This window comes from Triticum dicoccoides, chromosome 4B (assembly GCF_002162155.2).
Source record: "Triticum dicoccoides isolate Atlit2015 ecotype Zavitan chromosome 4B, WEW_v2.0, whole genome shotgun sequence".
NCBI lineage: Eukaryota > Viridiplantae > Streptophyta > Magnoliopsida > Poales > Poaceae > Triticum > Triticum dicoccoides.
The window spans coordinates 586,219,769-586,236,775 of NC_041387.1; the positions used below are offsets into that span (position 1 = coordinate 586,219,769).

A 17,007-nucleotide genomic window follows, 5' to 3' on the forward strand; every position below is an offset into this window, starting at 1 on the left:
CTCCTCTCACTCGCTTAGTTTTTTTTGCTCACCCCATTTCTAGCTTAAAAAATATATATTTTTTATTTAATAAAATTAGCTTAATTAAAATATGTACAATAATTTTAAATAAAATTATGAATTAGAAAAACAATCATTATTTTATAGAATGTTCGTGAATTTAAAATATATTCATGGATTCCAAAAAGTGTTCACAAATTTTTCCAAAATTTAAAAATGTTCATGAACTTTTAAAATGATCGTGAACTTTAAAAATATCTGCAGATGTAAATATTAATGAATCAGAAAAAGGTGAGTTTTAATTTATTTGTTTTGTTGTTTAATGTTCACAAATTTTAATAAGCACACATGAATTAGAATATGTAGAAAAATAAAAAAGAGAAGAAGAAATCAAATTAAACAGCATGCAACCTTACAGGTAGACCCTGAGCGACCCCACAACCCCCGACGTACTAGAACACTTCAAATCATGGGTGCTTAGTATCTCTATAGATATTTTGCCTTGGTTCTCGACTTTTGGCTAGCTAGCCCAATAAGGCTAGTCATAGTGGGGAGTAACTTAGACTAGTGTCATGCATATGACACTAGTCTATATATTATTATCTTCATGGTGCAAAGTGTTATAGAAGTAGTATCATATAGTTGCATTTATTAGCTTGTATACTCAAACTTTTCTTGTGAAGTGCTATGTGATGGTAACATAATATACTACTCCGAACACCTCTCTCATTAATTAGCCGCCACATAAGTAAACATTTTTTAGATGTGTTACGTTGCTACCTAAGTTACTCCCACTATAACTAGCCTAAACCAGAACAGGAGGAGTATCATACGACCATTGTTGTCATTGGTTGGCATCCTTAAGTCCACCATGTTCTAACAACTATATTTTGCAATTGCCTTTTGGAGAACTGAGCAGATTCAAATACCTGGCCAACACAAAAATTTGGGCGGTACCATTACTAGCCCTAAATGACTTGAAGTTCAAAGTCACTCTCTTTGACCTAAGGCACGTAGTCATTGTCTTTTGAAACATAATTTTAGTGGGTCCTGTGCATCATCATCACCATCATGTTCATGTTCACTTATTTGTTTGTAGTATGCCTTATTGTGTTCTTTTGTTGTTCATCAATGATGACTATTTGTAGGCTGCAAGTCAACATCTTGAACTGCATTTGTACTGGTAACATGTAATTCAGTTGCAGGAAATTGAACTACGACATTCTAATTATAGTAGGTAATGATACCAACACTATGTTTACTATACACCCCCTCCGGTCCTTTTTAGTCTGCATATAAGTTTAGTCGAAAGTCAAAGTATCTCTAGTTTGACCAAACTAATAGAAAAACTATCAATATTCACAATATCAAATCAATATCATTAGATTCATGATGGAATGTAGTTTCACATTATATATATTTGGTATTATAGATGTTGATATTTTTTCATATAAATTTGGTGAAACTGTGCAAAGTTTGACTTGACACAAATCTAATACCCGGAGTAAAAAGTACCGGAGAGAGTATGTGCAAATAATGATGACCAAATGTGACATTTGAAAGCATATTTCAGCGTCATTTGTTTTTTAATCTCCGTAAGTCCATTTTTCTATTGTCCTACCAGGAAGAGACAAGCACGCCTTCATCCTTGCTTATTTCTTTCTCATGGCCAATGTCCTCGGTTAGACTATCAACTACACCCAGTGACTAGTTATTTTTGTCACAATAATTATACCAAATCCTGTTGGAAATATGTCCTAGAGGCAATAATAAATAAGTTATTATTATATTTCTTTGTTCATGATAATCGTTTATTATCCATGCTGTAATTGTATTGATAGGAAACTTAGATACATGTGTGGATACATAGACAACACCATGTCCCTAGTAAGCCTCTAGTTGACTAGCTCGTTGATCAATAGATGGTTACGGTTTCCTGACCATGGACATTGGATGTCATTGATAACGGGATCACATCATTAGGAGAATGATGTGATGGACAAGACCCAATCCTAAGCCTAGCACAAAGATCGTGTAGTTCCTATGCTAAAGCTTTTATAATGTCAAGTATCTTTTCCTTAGACCATGAGATTGTGCAACTCCCGGATACCGTAGGAATGCTTTGGGTGTACCAAACGTCACAACGTAACTGGGTGACTATAAAGGTGCACTACAGGTATCTCCGAAAGTGTCTGTTGGGTTGGCATGAATCGAGACTGGGATTTGTCACTCCGTGTGACGGAGAGGTATCTCTAGGCCCACTCGGTAGGACATCATCATAATGTGCACAATGTGACCAAGGGGTTGATCACAGGATGATGTGTTACGGAACGAGTAAAGAGACTTGCCGGTAACGAGATTGAACAAGGTATCGGATACCGACGATCGAATCTCGGGCAAGTACAATACCGCTAGACAAAGGGAATTGTATACGGGATCGATTGAGTCCTTGACATCGTGGTTCATCCGATGAGATCATCGTGGAACATGTGGGAGCCAACATGGGTATCCAGATCCCGCTGTTGGTTATTGACCGGAGAACGTCTCGGTCATGTCTGCATGGTTCCCGAACCCGTAGGGTCTACACACTTAAGGTTCGATGACGCTAGGGTTATAAAGGAAGTTTGTATGTGGTTACCGAATGTTGTTCGGAGTCTCGGATGAGATCAGGGACGTCACGAGGAGTTCCGGAATGGTCTGGAGGTAAAGATTTATATATGGGAAGTCCTGTTTTGGTCACCGGAAAAGTTTCGGGTTTTATCGGTAACGTACCGGGACCATCGGGAGGGTCCCGGGGGTCCACCAAGTGGGGCCACCGGCCCCGGAGGGCTGCATGAGCCAAGTGTGGGAGGGGACCAGCCCTAGGTGGGCTGGTGCGCCCCCCCCCACAAGGGCCCAAGGCGCCTAGGGTTTGGGGAGGGGGTGCTTCCACCTAACTTGGGGGGCAAGTTTCCCCCCTCTCCCCCCTTGGCCGCCACCCTTAGATGGGATTGGGGCAGCCGCACCCCTTGGGGTGGAAACCCTAGAGGGGGCGCACCCCCCTCCCTCTCCCCTATATATACTTGAGGGTTTTGGGGCTGCCAACACATGAGTTTCACCTCTCCCTGGCGCAGCCCTACCTCTCTCCCTCCTCCTCTCCCGCGGTGCTTGGCAAAGCCCTGCAGGATTGCCACGCTCCTCCATCACCACCACGCCGTTGTGCTGCTGCTGGATGGAGTCTCCCTCAACCTCTCCCTCTCTCCTTGCTGGATCAAGGCGTGGGAGACGTCACCGGGCTGTACGTGTGTTGAACGCGGAGGTGCCGTCCGTTCGGCACTAGGATCTCCGGTGATTTAGATCACACGAGTACGACTCCTTCAACCCCGTTCTCTTGAACGCTTCCGCTTAGCGATCTACAAGGGTATGTAGATGCACTCTCCTTCCCCTCGTTGCTGGTTTCTCCATAGATAGATCTTGGTGACACATAGGAAAATTTTGAATTTCTGCTACGTTCCCCAACAGTGGCATCATGAGCTAGGTCTATTGCGTAGATTCTTTGCACGAGTAGAACACAAAGTAGTTGTGGGCGTTGATTTTGTTCAATATGCTTACCGTTACTAGTCCAATCTTGTTTCGATGGTATTGTGGGATGAAGCGGCCCGGACCGACCTTACACGTACACTTACGTGAGACAGGTTCCACCGACTGACATTCACTTGGTGCATAAGGTGGCTAGCGGGTGCCAGTCTCTCCCACTTTAGTCGGAACGGATTCGATGAAAAGGGTCCTTATGAAGGGTAAATAGCAATTGGCATATCACGTTGTGGTTTTGCGTAGGTAAGAAACGTTCTTGCTAGAAACCCATTAGCAGCCACGTAAAACATGCAAACAACAATTAGAGGACGTCTAACTTGTTTTTGCAGGGTATGCTATGTGATGTGATATGGCCAAGAAGAATGTGATGAATGATATGTGATGTATGAGATTGATCATGTTCTTGTAATAGGAATCACGACTTGCATGTCGATGAGTATGACAACCGGCAGGAGCCATATGAGTTGTCTTTATTTATTGTATGACCTGCGTGTCATTGAACAATGCCTTGTAATTACTTTACTTTATTGCTAACCGGTAGCCATAGTAGTAGAAGTAATGAGTTGGCGAGACAACTTCATGGAGACACGATGATGGAGATCATGATGATGGAGATCATGGTGTCATGCCGGTGACGATGATGATCATGGAGCCCCGAAGATGGAGATCAAAAGGAGCAATATGATATTGGCCATATCATGTCACTATTTGATTGCATGTGATGTTTATCATGTTTATGCATCTTATTTGCTTAGAACGATGGTAGTAAATAAGATGATCCCTCATTAAAATTTCAAGAAAGTGTTCCCCCTAACTGTGCACCGTTGCGAAAGTTCGTCGTTTCTAAGCACCACGTGATGATCGGGTGTGATGGATTCTTACGTTCACATACAACGGGTGTAAGACAGATTTACACACGCGAAACACTTAGGTTGACTTGACGAGCCTAGCATGTACATACATGGCCTCGGAACACAAGAGACCGAAAGGTCGAGCATGAGTCGTATAGTAGATACGATCAACATGAAGATGTTCACCGATGATGACTAGTCCGTCTCACGTGATGATCGGACACGGCCTAGTTGACTCGGATCATGTAATCACTTAGATGACTAGAGGGATGTCTATCTGAGTGGGAGTTCATAAGATGAACTTAATTATCCTGAACATAGTCAAAAGATCTTTACAAATTATGTCGTAAGCTCGCGCTTTAGTTCCACTATTTTGTTCCTAGAGAAAATATAGTTGAAAGTTGATAGTAGCGATTATGCGGACAGTAGATAGCTCATGTCCTTAATGCACCGCTCAGTGTGCTAAACCCCAAACATCGTTTGTGGATGTTGCGAACATCGGACATACACGTTTTGATAACTACGTGATAGTTCAGTTAAACGGTTTAGAGTTGAGGCACCAAAGACGTTTTCGAAACGTCGTGGAACATATGAGATGTTTCGAGGGATGAAATTGGGATTTCAGGCTCGTGCCCACGTCAAGAGGTATAAGACCTCCGACGTTTTTCTTAGCCTACAAACTAAGGAAGAAAAGCTCAATCGTTGAGCTTGTGCTCAGATTGTCTGAGTGCAACAATCACTTGAATCGAGTGGGAGTTGATCTTCCAGATGAGATAGTGATGTTTCTCCAAAGTCATTGCCACCAAGCTGCTAGAGCTTCGTGATGAACTATAACATATCAAGGATAGAGATGATGATCCTTGAGGTATTCGCGTTGTTTGACATCGCGAAAGTAGAAATCAAGAAGGAGCATCAATTGTTGATGGTTGGTGAACCACTAGTTTCAAGAAGGGCGAGGGCAAGGAGGGATACTTCATGAAACGGCAAATCAGCTGCTGCTCTAGTGAAGAAACCTAAGGTTTAACCCAAACCCGATACTAAGTGCTTCTGTAATAAGGGGAACAACCACTAGAGCAGAATTACCCTAGATACTTGGTAGATGAGAAGGCTGGCAAGGTCGATAGAAGTATATTGGATATACATTATGTAAATGTGTACTTTACTAGTACTCCTAGTAGCACCAGGGGATTAAGATACCGGTTCGGTTGCTAAAGTGTTAGTAACTCGAAACAAAAGAGCTACGGAATAAACGGAGACTAGTTAAAGGTGAGCTGACGATATGTATTGGAAGTGTTTCCAAGTTTGATGTGATCAAACATCGCGCGCTCCCTGTACCATCAAGATTAGTATTAAACCTGAGTGGTTTATTGAATCTTGATCATAGTGATACACATTTTCATGCCAAAAGATATAAGATAGTAATGATAGTACCACTTACATGTGGCACTGCCATGTAAGTCATATTGGTATAAATCGCATGAAGAAGCTCCATGTTGATGGATCTTTGGACTCACTCGTTTTTGAAAAGTTTGAGACATGCGAGCCATGTCTATTGGTGTATACGCATGAAGGAACTCCATGCAGATGGATCGTTTGGACTCACTTGATTTTGAATCACTTGAGATATGCAAATCATACCACATGGGCAAGATGACTGAAAGCCTCGTTTTCAGTAAAATGGAACAAGAAAGCAACTTGTAGGAAGTAACACATTTTGATGTGTGCAGTCCATTGAGTGCTGAGGCATGCAGTGAATATCGTTATGTTCTTACTTCACGGATGATTTGAGTAGATACTAAGTATATTTACTTGATGAAGCACAAGTCTAAATTATTGAATGGTTCAAGTAATTTCAGAGTGAAGTTGAAGATCATCGTGACAAGAGGATAAAATGTCTATGATATGATCATAGAGATGAGTGTCTGAGTTACGAGCTTTGGCATGCAATTAAGACATTGTGGAAATTGTTTCACAATTAATACCGCCTGGAACACCATAGTGTGATGGTGTGTCCGAACATTATAGTTGCACCCTATTGGATATGGTGCGTACCATGATGTCTCTTGTCGAATTACCACTATCGTTCATGGGTTAGGCATTAGAGACAACTGCACTCACTTTAATAGGGCACCATGTAATTCTGTTGAGACGACACCGTTTGGAGAAACCTAAGTTGTCGTTTCTTAAAAGTTTGGGGCTGCGACACTTATATGAAAAAGTTTCAGGTTGATAAGCTCGAACCCAAAGCGGATAAAATGCATCTTCATAGGACACCCAAAACAGTTGGGTGTACCTCCTAATTCAGATCCGAAAGCAATAGGGATTGTTTCTTGAACCGGGTCCTTTCTCGAGAAAAAGTTTGTCTTGAAAAGTTGAGTGGGAGGATGGTGGAGACTTGATATGGTTATTGAACCATTACTACAACTAGTGTGTAGCAGGGCACAGGAAGTTGCTCCTGTGGCGCCTACACCAATTGAAGTCGAAGCTTATGATAGTGATCATGAAGTTTTGGATCAAGTCACTACCATACCTCGTAGGGTGACAAGGATGCGTACTGCTTCAGAGTGGTACGGTAATCCTGTCTTGAAGGTCATGTTGCTAGACAACAATGAACCTACGAGCTATGGAGAAGCGATGGTGGGCCCAAATTCTGACAAATGGTTAGAAGCCATGAAATCCGAGATAGGATCCATGTATCATAACAAAGCATGGACTTTGGTGGACTTGCTCGATGATCGGCAAGCCATTGAGATAAATGGATCTTTAAGAAGAAGACGGATGTGGATGGTAATGTCACCATCTATGAAGCTCGACTTGTGGCAAAGAGTTTTTCACAAGTTCAAGGAGTTGACTACGATGAGATTTTCTCATCCGTAGCGATGCTTAAAGTCCGTCGGAATCATGTTAGCACAAGCTGCATTTATGAAATCTGGCAGATGGATGTCAAAACGAGTTTCCTTACCAGTTTCCGTAAGGAAAGGTTGTATGCGATACAATCAGAAAGGTTTTGTCGATCCTAAGGATGCTAAAAAGTATGCTGGCTCCAGCGATCCTTCTAAGGACTGGAGTAAGCATCTCGGAGTTGTAATATGCACTTTGATAGGATGATCAAAGATTTTGGGTTTATACAAAGTTTATGAGAAACTTGTATTTCCAAAGAAGTGAGTGGGAGCACTATAGAATTTCTGATAAGTATATGTTGTTGACATATTGTTGATCAGAAATGATGTAGAATTTCTGGAAAGCATATAGGGTTATTTGAAAAGTGTTTTTCAATAGAAAACCTGGATTAAGCTACTTGAACATTGAGCATCGAGATCTATAAGGATAGATCAAAATGCTTAATAATACTTTCAAATGAGCACGTACCTTGACATGATCTTGAAAGTGTTCAAGATGGATCAGTCAAAGAAGGAGTTCTTGCCTGAGTTGTAAGGTACGAAGTTAAGACTTAAAGCTCGACCACGGCAGAAAAGAGAGAAAGGACGAAGGTCGTCCCCTATGCTTTAGACGTAGGCTCTACAGTATGCTATGCTAAGTACCGCACCTGATGTGTGCCTTGCCATATGTCTGGCAAGAGGGTACAAAGGTGACAAAGGAGTGGATCACCAGATAGCGGTCAAAATTATCCTTAGAGGAATAAGGATTTGTTTCTCGATTATGGAGGTGATAAAGAGTTCGGCGTAAAGGGTTACGACGATACAAGCTTTAACACTTATCCGAATGACTCTGAGTAGCAAACCGGATACGTATAGTGGAACAACCATTTGGAATAGCTCCAAGTGGAGCGTGGAAGCAGCATTCACAATATGACATAGAGATTTGCGAAGTACATACGGATCTGAATGTTGCAGACCCGTTGACTAAAACTTCTCTCTCAAGCAAAACATGATCAAACCCCAGAACTCATTGAGTCTTAATCACATGATGATGTGAACTAGTTTAATGACACTAGTAAACTCTTTGGATGTTGGTCACATGGCGATGTGACCTGTGAGTGTTAATCACATGGCGATGTGAACTAGATTATTGACTCTAGTGCAAGTGGGAGACTGTTGGAAATATGCCCTAGAGGCAATAATAAATAAGTTATTATTATATTTCTTTGTTCATGATAATCATTTATTATCCATGTTGTAATTGTATTGATAGGAAACTTAGATACATGTGTGGATACATAGACAACACCATGTCCCTAGTAAGCCTCTAGTTGACTAGCTCGTTGATCAATAGATGGTTACGATTTCCTGACCATGGACATTGGATGTCATTGATAACGGGATCACATCATTAGGAGAATGATGTGATGGAAATCCTAAGCCTAGCACAAAGATCGTGTAGTTCGTATGCTAAAGCTTTTATAATGTCAAGTATCTTTTCCTTAGACCATGAGATTGTGCAACTCCCAGATACCGTAGAAATACTTTGGGTGTACCAAACGTCACAACGTAACTGGGTGACTATAAAGGTGCACTACAGGTATCTCCGAAAGTGTCTGTTGGGTTGGCACAAATCGAGACTGAGATTTGTCACTCCGTGTGACGGAGAGGTATCTCTAGGCCCACTCGGTAGGACATCATCATAATGTGCACAATGTGACCAAGGGGTTGATCATGGGATGATGTGTTACGGAACGAGTAAAGAGACTTGCCGGTAACGAGATTGAACAAGGTATCGGATACCGACGATCGAATCTCGGGCAAGTACAATACCGCTAGACAAAGGGAATTGTATACGGGATCGATTGAGTCCTTGACATCGTGGTTCATCCGATGAGATCATCGCGGAACATGTGGGAGCCAACATGGGTATCCGGATCCCGCTGTTGGTTATTAACCGGAGAACGTCTCGGTCATGTCTGCATGGTTCCCGAACCCGTAGGGTCTACACACTTAAGGTTCGATGACGCTAGGGTTATAAAGGAAGTTTGTATGTGGTTACCGAATGTTGTTCGGAGTCCCGGATGAGATCCCGGACGTCACAAGGAGTTCCGGAATGGTCCGGAGGTAAAGATTTATATATGGGAAGTCCTGTTTTGGTCACCGAAAAAGTTTCGGGTTTTATCGGTAATGTACCGGGACCACCGGGAGGGTCCCGGGGGTCCACCAAGTGGGGCCACCGGCCCCGGAGGGCTGCATGGGCCAAGTGTGGGAGGGGACCAGCCCCAGGTGGGCTGGTGCGCCCCCCCACAAGGGCCCAAGGCGCCTATGGTTTGGGGAGGGGGTGCTTCCACCTAACTTGGGGGGTAAGTTTCCTCCCTCTCCCCCCTTGGCCGCCACCCTTAGATGGGATTGGGGCAGCCGCACCCCTTGGGGTGGAAACCCTAGAGGGGGCGCACCCCCCTACCTCTCCCCTATATATACTTGAGGGTTTTGGGGCTGCCAACACATGAGTTTCACCTCTCCCTGGCGCAGCCCTACCTCTCTCCCTCCTCCTCTCCCGCGGTGCTTGGCGAAACCCTGCAGGATTGCCACGCTCCTCCATCACCACCACGCTGTTGTGCTGCTGCTGGATGGAGTCTCCCTCAACCTCTCCCTCTCTCCTTGCTGGATCAAGGCGTGGGAGACGTCACCGGGCTGTACGTGTCTTGAACGCGGAGGTGCCGTCCGTTCGGCACTAGGATCTCCGGTGATTTGGATCACGACGAGTACGACTCCTTCAACCCCGTTCTCTTGAACGCTTCCGCTTAGCGATCTACAAGGGTATGTAGATGCACTCTCCTTCCCCTCGTTGCTGGTTTCTCCATAGATAGATCTTGGTGATACGTAGGAAAATTTTGAATTTCTGCTACGTTCCCCAACAAATCCCACCTCAACATATGTCTTATTGCTCCCGGCTCCTAAAAAAATCACCATGGTTGAACTAAACAAACAAGTGACCACCGCGGTCGCCTACAAATAACGGTCTGTGCAACTTGTATCGATCATATTGACACCTTTTTTTCATCTTAAAAAAACAATCCTAAACCCCTTGCAACAGGCTAACACAACTCAAACCCCTAGAAACTATTCACGCTACAAGAAGTTCTCAAATTCATCACACACTATGTGAATGCCGACCAAAAACTTTTAATTGCATAACACCTTATCCCTGCATGAGATTAACCAAAAACCTTATCCCAAATCCAACCGCACCCAAACATCCTAGTAAAGGCGTATTAGAAAAAATGTGGTCAAGTAAAAACAATGCCGGCATAGAAACCCTAATCTCATCACTTAAGAGATCAAAAAGGGCATACCAAAGGTCGGGACTGGTTTTCTGCCGGATTTGCGGCAAGGTGCGAGAGTGACGTCATGCAACAACCTCGCTGGCGATGGAGATGACTGTGCACCACCTGAATCTGCCCCGTGCATAATGCTTCGATCATCGACATTGATCATTCGCCTCCCCGTCTCCCTCAATTTTGAGCACCAAATCGACATGAAGTGAGGGTATAAATGAGTCGCTACGAATTACAAGCTGTGTTTGTGCAAAAATATTTCAACACGACGAATCTGTATTTCGCTGTCAGCATATGTTACATGACTGCTAACCGTAACTTAAACCACCTCAGCGACCATTTTCAGGTACATTGAGATCTAGTGACAAAGTAAAAAATTCCACAAGTACAGAATACAATGACCATTGTACTTTACTCTTTCTTCAATGGCATCACTCAGTTTTTTTAGGAAACCAGCTCAGCTCGTGACCTGGCCCGCCCAGAGAGATATAGAGGATATTTTTTTTTGAGAAGCCCAAGAGAGATAGAAGATGTGAGTACAAGCCTTCTAGTACTATTTTTTTTGAGACACTTCTAGTACTATTCTTGAAGGTACTCCTCAAGAAAAATACTAAGGGCCTCTTTGATTCGTGGGATTGCAAAAACACGGAAATAGGAAAAACGTATGATTGAAATGACATGCCCATTGAATTCCTATAGGATTTGAGTTTGTTTGATTGTATCACAGAAAAAATAAAGGATTTCTTCCAAGAGGTTGGAGTGGATGCTATAATTCCTATGAAATGTAGTTCAAATGAATCCATAGGAAAAAATCCTATGGGATTCAATCCTACGAATCAAACGATCAACGCAGGAAATATTCCGAAGGATTCTTATCCTTCAAAAATCCTATAAAAATCCTTTGAATCAAAGAAGCCCTAATTCTTGAAGGCCCAGTCCATAGAGGCCCGTCATCCGAGAAGGCCCAAGGGCTCATATTAGACGTGAAAAGCAGGCGATGGGGAACCACCGAGACAGGCCAGGACCCCGTACCCCCGACCAGACACCACACCACCGCCCTCTCGCCGCCGCGCCTCCGACCCAAGCCAAGCCACACCGCCCGCCGTCGCAGGGGGCGGCCACTCCGATGATGATGGCGGGGCCGTACCACCAGCCGACCACCCTGGAGGAGGTCCGCACGCTCTGGATCGGCGACCTCCAGTACTGGGCCGACGAGAACTACCTCTACGGCTGCTTCGCGCACACCGGCGAGGTAGGTTTACATCCCACGAGCTATGTCGGTACCTCGCTAGGTCTCGGTGCTCGTGCCCGACTCTGGCTGTGCTGAAGTAGCGATTGCTTCGCTATTTAGGTGAATTTGGGCGTATTGGTTGGTGGTATCTATCCTATTTTTGAGTTTTGATGATAGGTTTAGGGTTCCGAAGTGGCCGGTGTTCTGGAATTGGTTGTAGCTATGATTCCGTGTGGCTAGACGCCTCATCATACTAGAATTAGCAAATTTGTTTTAGTAGCGACATGGTTGATATTCTGAACCGAAGCGGTTGCTGGAGCCTCCTGTAGTCCTGTGCAGTTCAAGTGATGTACCGAGGTGATTGTTTGTTATGCCTAATGGGAAGGTCAATTTCTTAGTGAACATCATAGATTTGTTGAACTTTGTCATCCTATAATAGTAAGTTGCTTGTTTTCCTGGCTAGGGTAACCTGTTCATCTTCACATCACTGATTTTTTATTTGTGGTATCTCCTTCGAGTGGATTCTTCATAGCTCAGAATTTTGATGCCTTAGTTTCTTCGTAAGCCCTAGGCGTTTGTTTGCAGCAAGCCAACAATTCTGTCGAATGTTGTGTTTCAGTAAAAGTCGCAACAAAGTTGTGTACCTTGACATCCGGTAGGAATCAATGTATTAAGTGTTACATTGTTGGACGTGTGATCCATGCTGTCCCTCTTCTGGACTTCATTTGGAACAGAGCTGATGATAAAATTTAGTATTTTGTTTGCATGCCATATTTGCAACTCTTTACTTCGTCACACTGATTTCAGTTGACTGTAGTCTTTCAAACGTCTGTTTTATACTTTTATGGCCAGCGTTGTTCTTCTACTGTTGACTATTCAGGATTACCTTTTGCACTCGTAGTACTAATAGGGCTGTGATTGTTTGGGGATGCAGGTACAATCCGTAAAATTAATACGCAACAAATTATCTGGTCTCCCAGAAGGCTATGGATTCATTGAATTCATTTCACACGAAGCTGCTGAGAAAGTTCTACAGGCTTATAATGGCGCACAAATGCCTGGAACTGAGCATACATTCAGATTGAACTGGGCATCGTTCAGCTCTGGTGAGAAGCGTCCGGATGCAGGACCTGACCATTCAATTTTTGTAGGAGACTTGGCACCTGATGTCACAGATTACTTACTACAAGAGACTTTCCGAGTGAACTATTCATCTGTTAGGGGGGCCAAGGTTGTCACAGATCCAAATACTGGGAGATCTAAAGGATATGGATTTGTAAAGTTTGCAGATGAAAATGAGAAGACCCGTGCAATGTCAGAAATGAATGGTGTGTATTGCTCAACAAGACCTATGCGGATAAGTGCTGCAATTCCTAAGAAATCATCTGGATCTCAGCTTCAGTATGGAGCTGCTAAAGGTAATGGTTATCTGTAACCTACTATTTGGTGTTCCCATTCAACACAGTACTACTTGATGTTGTTGATTATAATCAAATATGGTCATAAGGCACTTCGATTGACGCATGGGCTCATATGATTTGTCTCTTATTAGTGCTAATAAAACAAAGATCCGTCTGTAATGGGACACTGCAATGATTCATCAATATTGTAAGGCAACACAGCAACTATTACAAGTAGATCTTCATTAAAAGAGGTACTTCGATTGATATGTTTTAACTGTCTTTTTATGTCTCATATGTAGCCATGTACCCCGCAACAGCTTATGCAATTCCGCAGGCCCAAACAGTTCTACCAGATAGTGATCCTACAAACACTACGGTAAGAACCCTTATCATATTGCTTGGTGTTTCCTCTGTTGGACTGTTTGTTATGTCATTTACATTGGAATTCATTTGCAGATATTTATTGGTAACTTGGACCCAAACGTGACGGAAGAGGAGCTGAGGCAGATTTGCGTGCAGTTTGGGGAGCTTATATATGTAAAAATTCCAGTTGGTAAAGGATGTGGATTTGTACAATATGCATCTAGGTGAGTCTTTCAAGTAAACACATGATACTTGTTTTATTCCTTGAACTATAAATTACAAGAACAAAGCATGCATTTCTCAGTAGCACTGCCCAACATGCAGGATTTACAAATGGCAATGCCTCGTGTGTGCGTGTGTTTGATTTTTTTCAATTTTTAGATTGCATTGCCATCATAGGTGAAGCACAAAAAGGTGTGATTCTATCATCTGTAGTCTATTTTGTCTTTTTGTGCAATCATATGCAAATGCGGTGATAGAAAATAATAAGGAGAACCTTGAAAACTATATATTTATGTGCCTTTGTGAACTGAAAACTTAATCCTGTAGAATCTGGAAAAGATTTGTTCAAATATATCAGCAGGACAAAATACTGCATGCCTTATGTGTACTTGTTTCATTAGTACATATTTCATGCAAATTATTAATCTCTATTTATAGCTCAGTAGGGAGGAGCAAAATTGATCTTCATTGTCATGTGTGTATATGCCTATAATGTTCTACTGTGGCTGTTTCCTTCTAAAATTTCGACTCTTGGTTATTGCATTTTTTGGCAACTCCTCTTTGTGCCGGCATCTAATGTCCGAATGATGCAAGTACGACGTATTTACCACTAAGATAATCGTTTCAGGGCATCAGCTGAAGAGGCTGTGCAGCGTCTTCATGGCACAGTGATTGGTCAACAGGTGGTTAGACTTTCATGGGGCAGAAGTCCTGCCAATAAGCAGGTATACCAGATTTAAATGCTGGTGCCACAAACCTTCATTTAAATTTCTAATTTATGAACCTGACATCTAGTAATCTCTCAAATTGAGTTTTTCTAAAATCCACTAGAATTAAGCGTGTTAATTTTGGGTTGTGCAGTGTTGAGCATGCTAAAGAAAATTTATGTTCATTATTAACGGTTTAAATAGATAACGGTCTGATCCGCATTATATTGTTCTTGTTCCTAGTCTTAACAGATGAAGGGTTAGTTTTTTGATAATTGTTTTTTATGTTTTACCTGTTGTAATCTCTTTATCTTCCACAATCATATGCAGGATCAATCAGCAGCCTGGGGTCAGCAGACAGATCCTAATCAATGGAGTGCTTATTATAGCTATGGATATGATCCATATGGGTATCCTCAGGACCCATCATATGCATATGGTGCTTATGCAGGATATGCCCAGTATCCCCAACAGGCAAGGCTTTTTCAGTCCACTTTGCACTCATGATATTCCCAAGTGTTTTGTACTTGCGCTCTGCAAGAAGCTGTGGATATGGACACCTGAAGCTTGCCATTTTTTAATTTGTGTATTTATTTGTGCGGCATGTCACCATAGAATGCATGTTAATACTTAATACCAATTGTATGGTTTGTTTCTACCAATAGAGACACATTTTATGAGCCATATAGTTCACTTCATCATATATTAAATAGATTCAGGAGAAGTTGTTTGGTTGCAGAAAGTATATATTTGACTTACGCCCTATATAGCTTTAGGGATATAAGTGTGGAGACCCACTTACTCGTTTTGCTTAATTGACTGTTCACTGCCAACATAATTGCTAATTCAGTTTGTACACATGGCTCTTGCATTTACAGTAGTTGTGAAGCCAAGTTACTAGGATGGATCGGTGGGCCAAGCCAACCCTCTTAACTTGCATCCCTAGTCAGCATCATCTTGTAACCATCCATGTTTCATGCTCTGTGGAATAGATATGATTGCTGATGCATGCACCTGAACAGTTTATCATGTGTATCTTGGCAATATAGCTGATAACATGTTCTTGTTTAGATTTTTTCTGTCCTAGTTTTGTTCTGTAACCTAGCTGCATGTTTTTTTCTGTCTGTACCATTTCCTGAAAATAGCCCAAATCATCTATGTACCTGCTCCACAACAAGGCCACGCATTATTTGCTATATTTGGCTTCCTCTTAACCTTCCTGTAATCTTCCAGGTTGAGCGAGCAACCGATATGGCATCAGCAGCTGGTGGCCATGCCCCAGGCATGGAACAAAATGAGGTGTATGATCCAATGAGCTTACCTGACGTCGAGAAGTAAGTACAGTCTTCATCCAACTGCTTTTTTATACTCCCTTGTTCCTAAATATAAGACTTTCTAGAGATTTCAATACGGACTACATATGGAGCAAAATGAGTGAATTGACACTCTAAAATATGTCTATATACATCTGTATCTAGTCCATATTGAAATCTCTAAAAAGACTTATATTTAGAAACGGAGGGAGTACTTTTTTTTCGAATTAAAGGAGCATAGCTCCCAATTTCATTTCATGAAATGAAACTGATAACACAAATCATTCCAGTTTTGAAACTGACCCTCAAAAACTGGAAGGTTCAGCAAAAGGAAAAGAAAACAACCTCAGCCCTGACGTTTTATACCGCTGACCTCTTATATCTAACTGATGCACCTTTCTTCCTTCCAATCTAGGCTGAACGCTTCATACATGGCGGTTCATGGTAGCGCGATGCTAGGACGCCACCTGTGGCTGAAGACCTCACCATTGTCTCAGTCGGCTTGAGCAAAGAGCAACCCATCCATCTATGGCCCATCGCCGCCTTCTTTTCTGAAGATTTTTGAGCCCCCCCCCTCCGAGAAGTAACTACGGGGTTGAGATGATGACAGGCTGACAGACAGCTTAGCTAGCTTCATATATGTTGCGTCGCATGTACTATGATGTAGGAGACCTCTATTGTTAGTCCTGTCCTGGTTTATCTAAAGTTATTGCCAAAGATGCTGCTACCAAGTTTCTGCCATGCAGCATAGAATGTGTTTTTCGTATCCTGACCGTCTTGTGCCGCAGACATTAGGGAAATATTGCCGCCTGGTGCGGTCATAATCTGAGGTTGTTTTGCTGCCTGGTCAGGCATCGTTGGTTCAGACTTCAGAGGCGTTTGGTAACCAAACTACCCCAAGTTTCCTGGTGGTTTAAACTTTCTCCTTTTGGTACAGAATCCGATGATTCTCTCGTGTCGTGGTTCTGTGCATCATGTAGTAATGTGTCCGCGGTGTCTCCCCGCTTCTCCAATGTCTGGGTGGTTGCTGTGCATCATGTAATTATGTGCGGTTTCTCCCCGTCCTGAAACGCAAGTAAGAGCATCTCCAGCCGTTCGCAACCCCAAGAACACCACCGAACCAA

General features: G+C 42.6%; 1 protein-coding gene across 1 annotated transcript; it reads left to right on the forward strand.

The window, feature by feature from the left end:
- The first annotated feature begins 11,652 nt into the window (after positions 1 to 11,652).
- On the forward strand, positions 11,653 to 16,748 carry LOC119291585 (polyadenylate-binding protein RBP47B'-like). The gene is made up of 8 exons (XM_037570366.1): positions 11,653 to 11,896; positions 12,810 to 13,293; positions 13,578 to 13,654; positions 13,735 to 13,865; positions 14,492 to 14,588; positions 14,901 to 15,044; positions 15,804 to 15,904; positions 16,299 to 16,748. Exons 1-8 carry the CDS (start codon positions 11,771 to 11,773, stop codon positions 16,387 to 16,389), a joined length of 1,251 nt encoding a protein of 416 aa, XP_037426263.1. The 5' UTR covers positions 11,653 to 11,770; the 3' UTR covers positions 16,390 to 16,748.
- The last annotated feature ends 259 nt before the right edge of the window (positions 16,749 to 17,007 follow it).

Coding starts and splice junctions, on each gene's coding strand:
- LOC119291585 (XM_037570366.1), top strand. CDS start 11,771: ATGATGATGGCGGGGCCGTACCACCAGCCGACCACCCTGGAGGAGGTC. Junction 11,897..12,809: donor GCTTCGCGCACACCGGCGAG/GTAGGTTTACAT, acceptor TTGGGGATGCAG/GTACAATCCGTAAAATTAAT. Junction 13,655..13,734: donor GTGATCCTACAAACACTACG/GTAAGAACCCTT, acceptor ATTCATTTGCAG/ATATTTATTGGTAACTTGGA.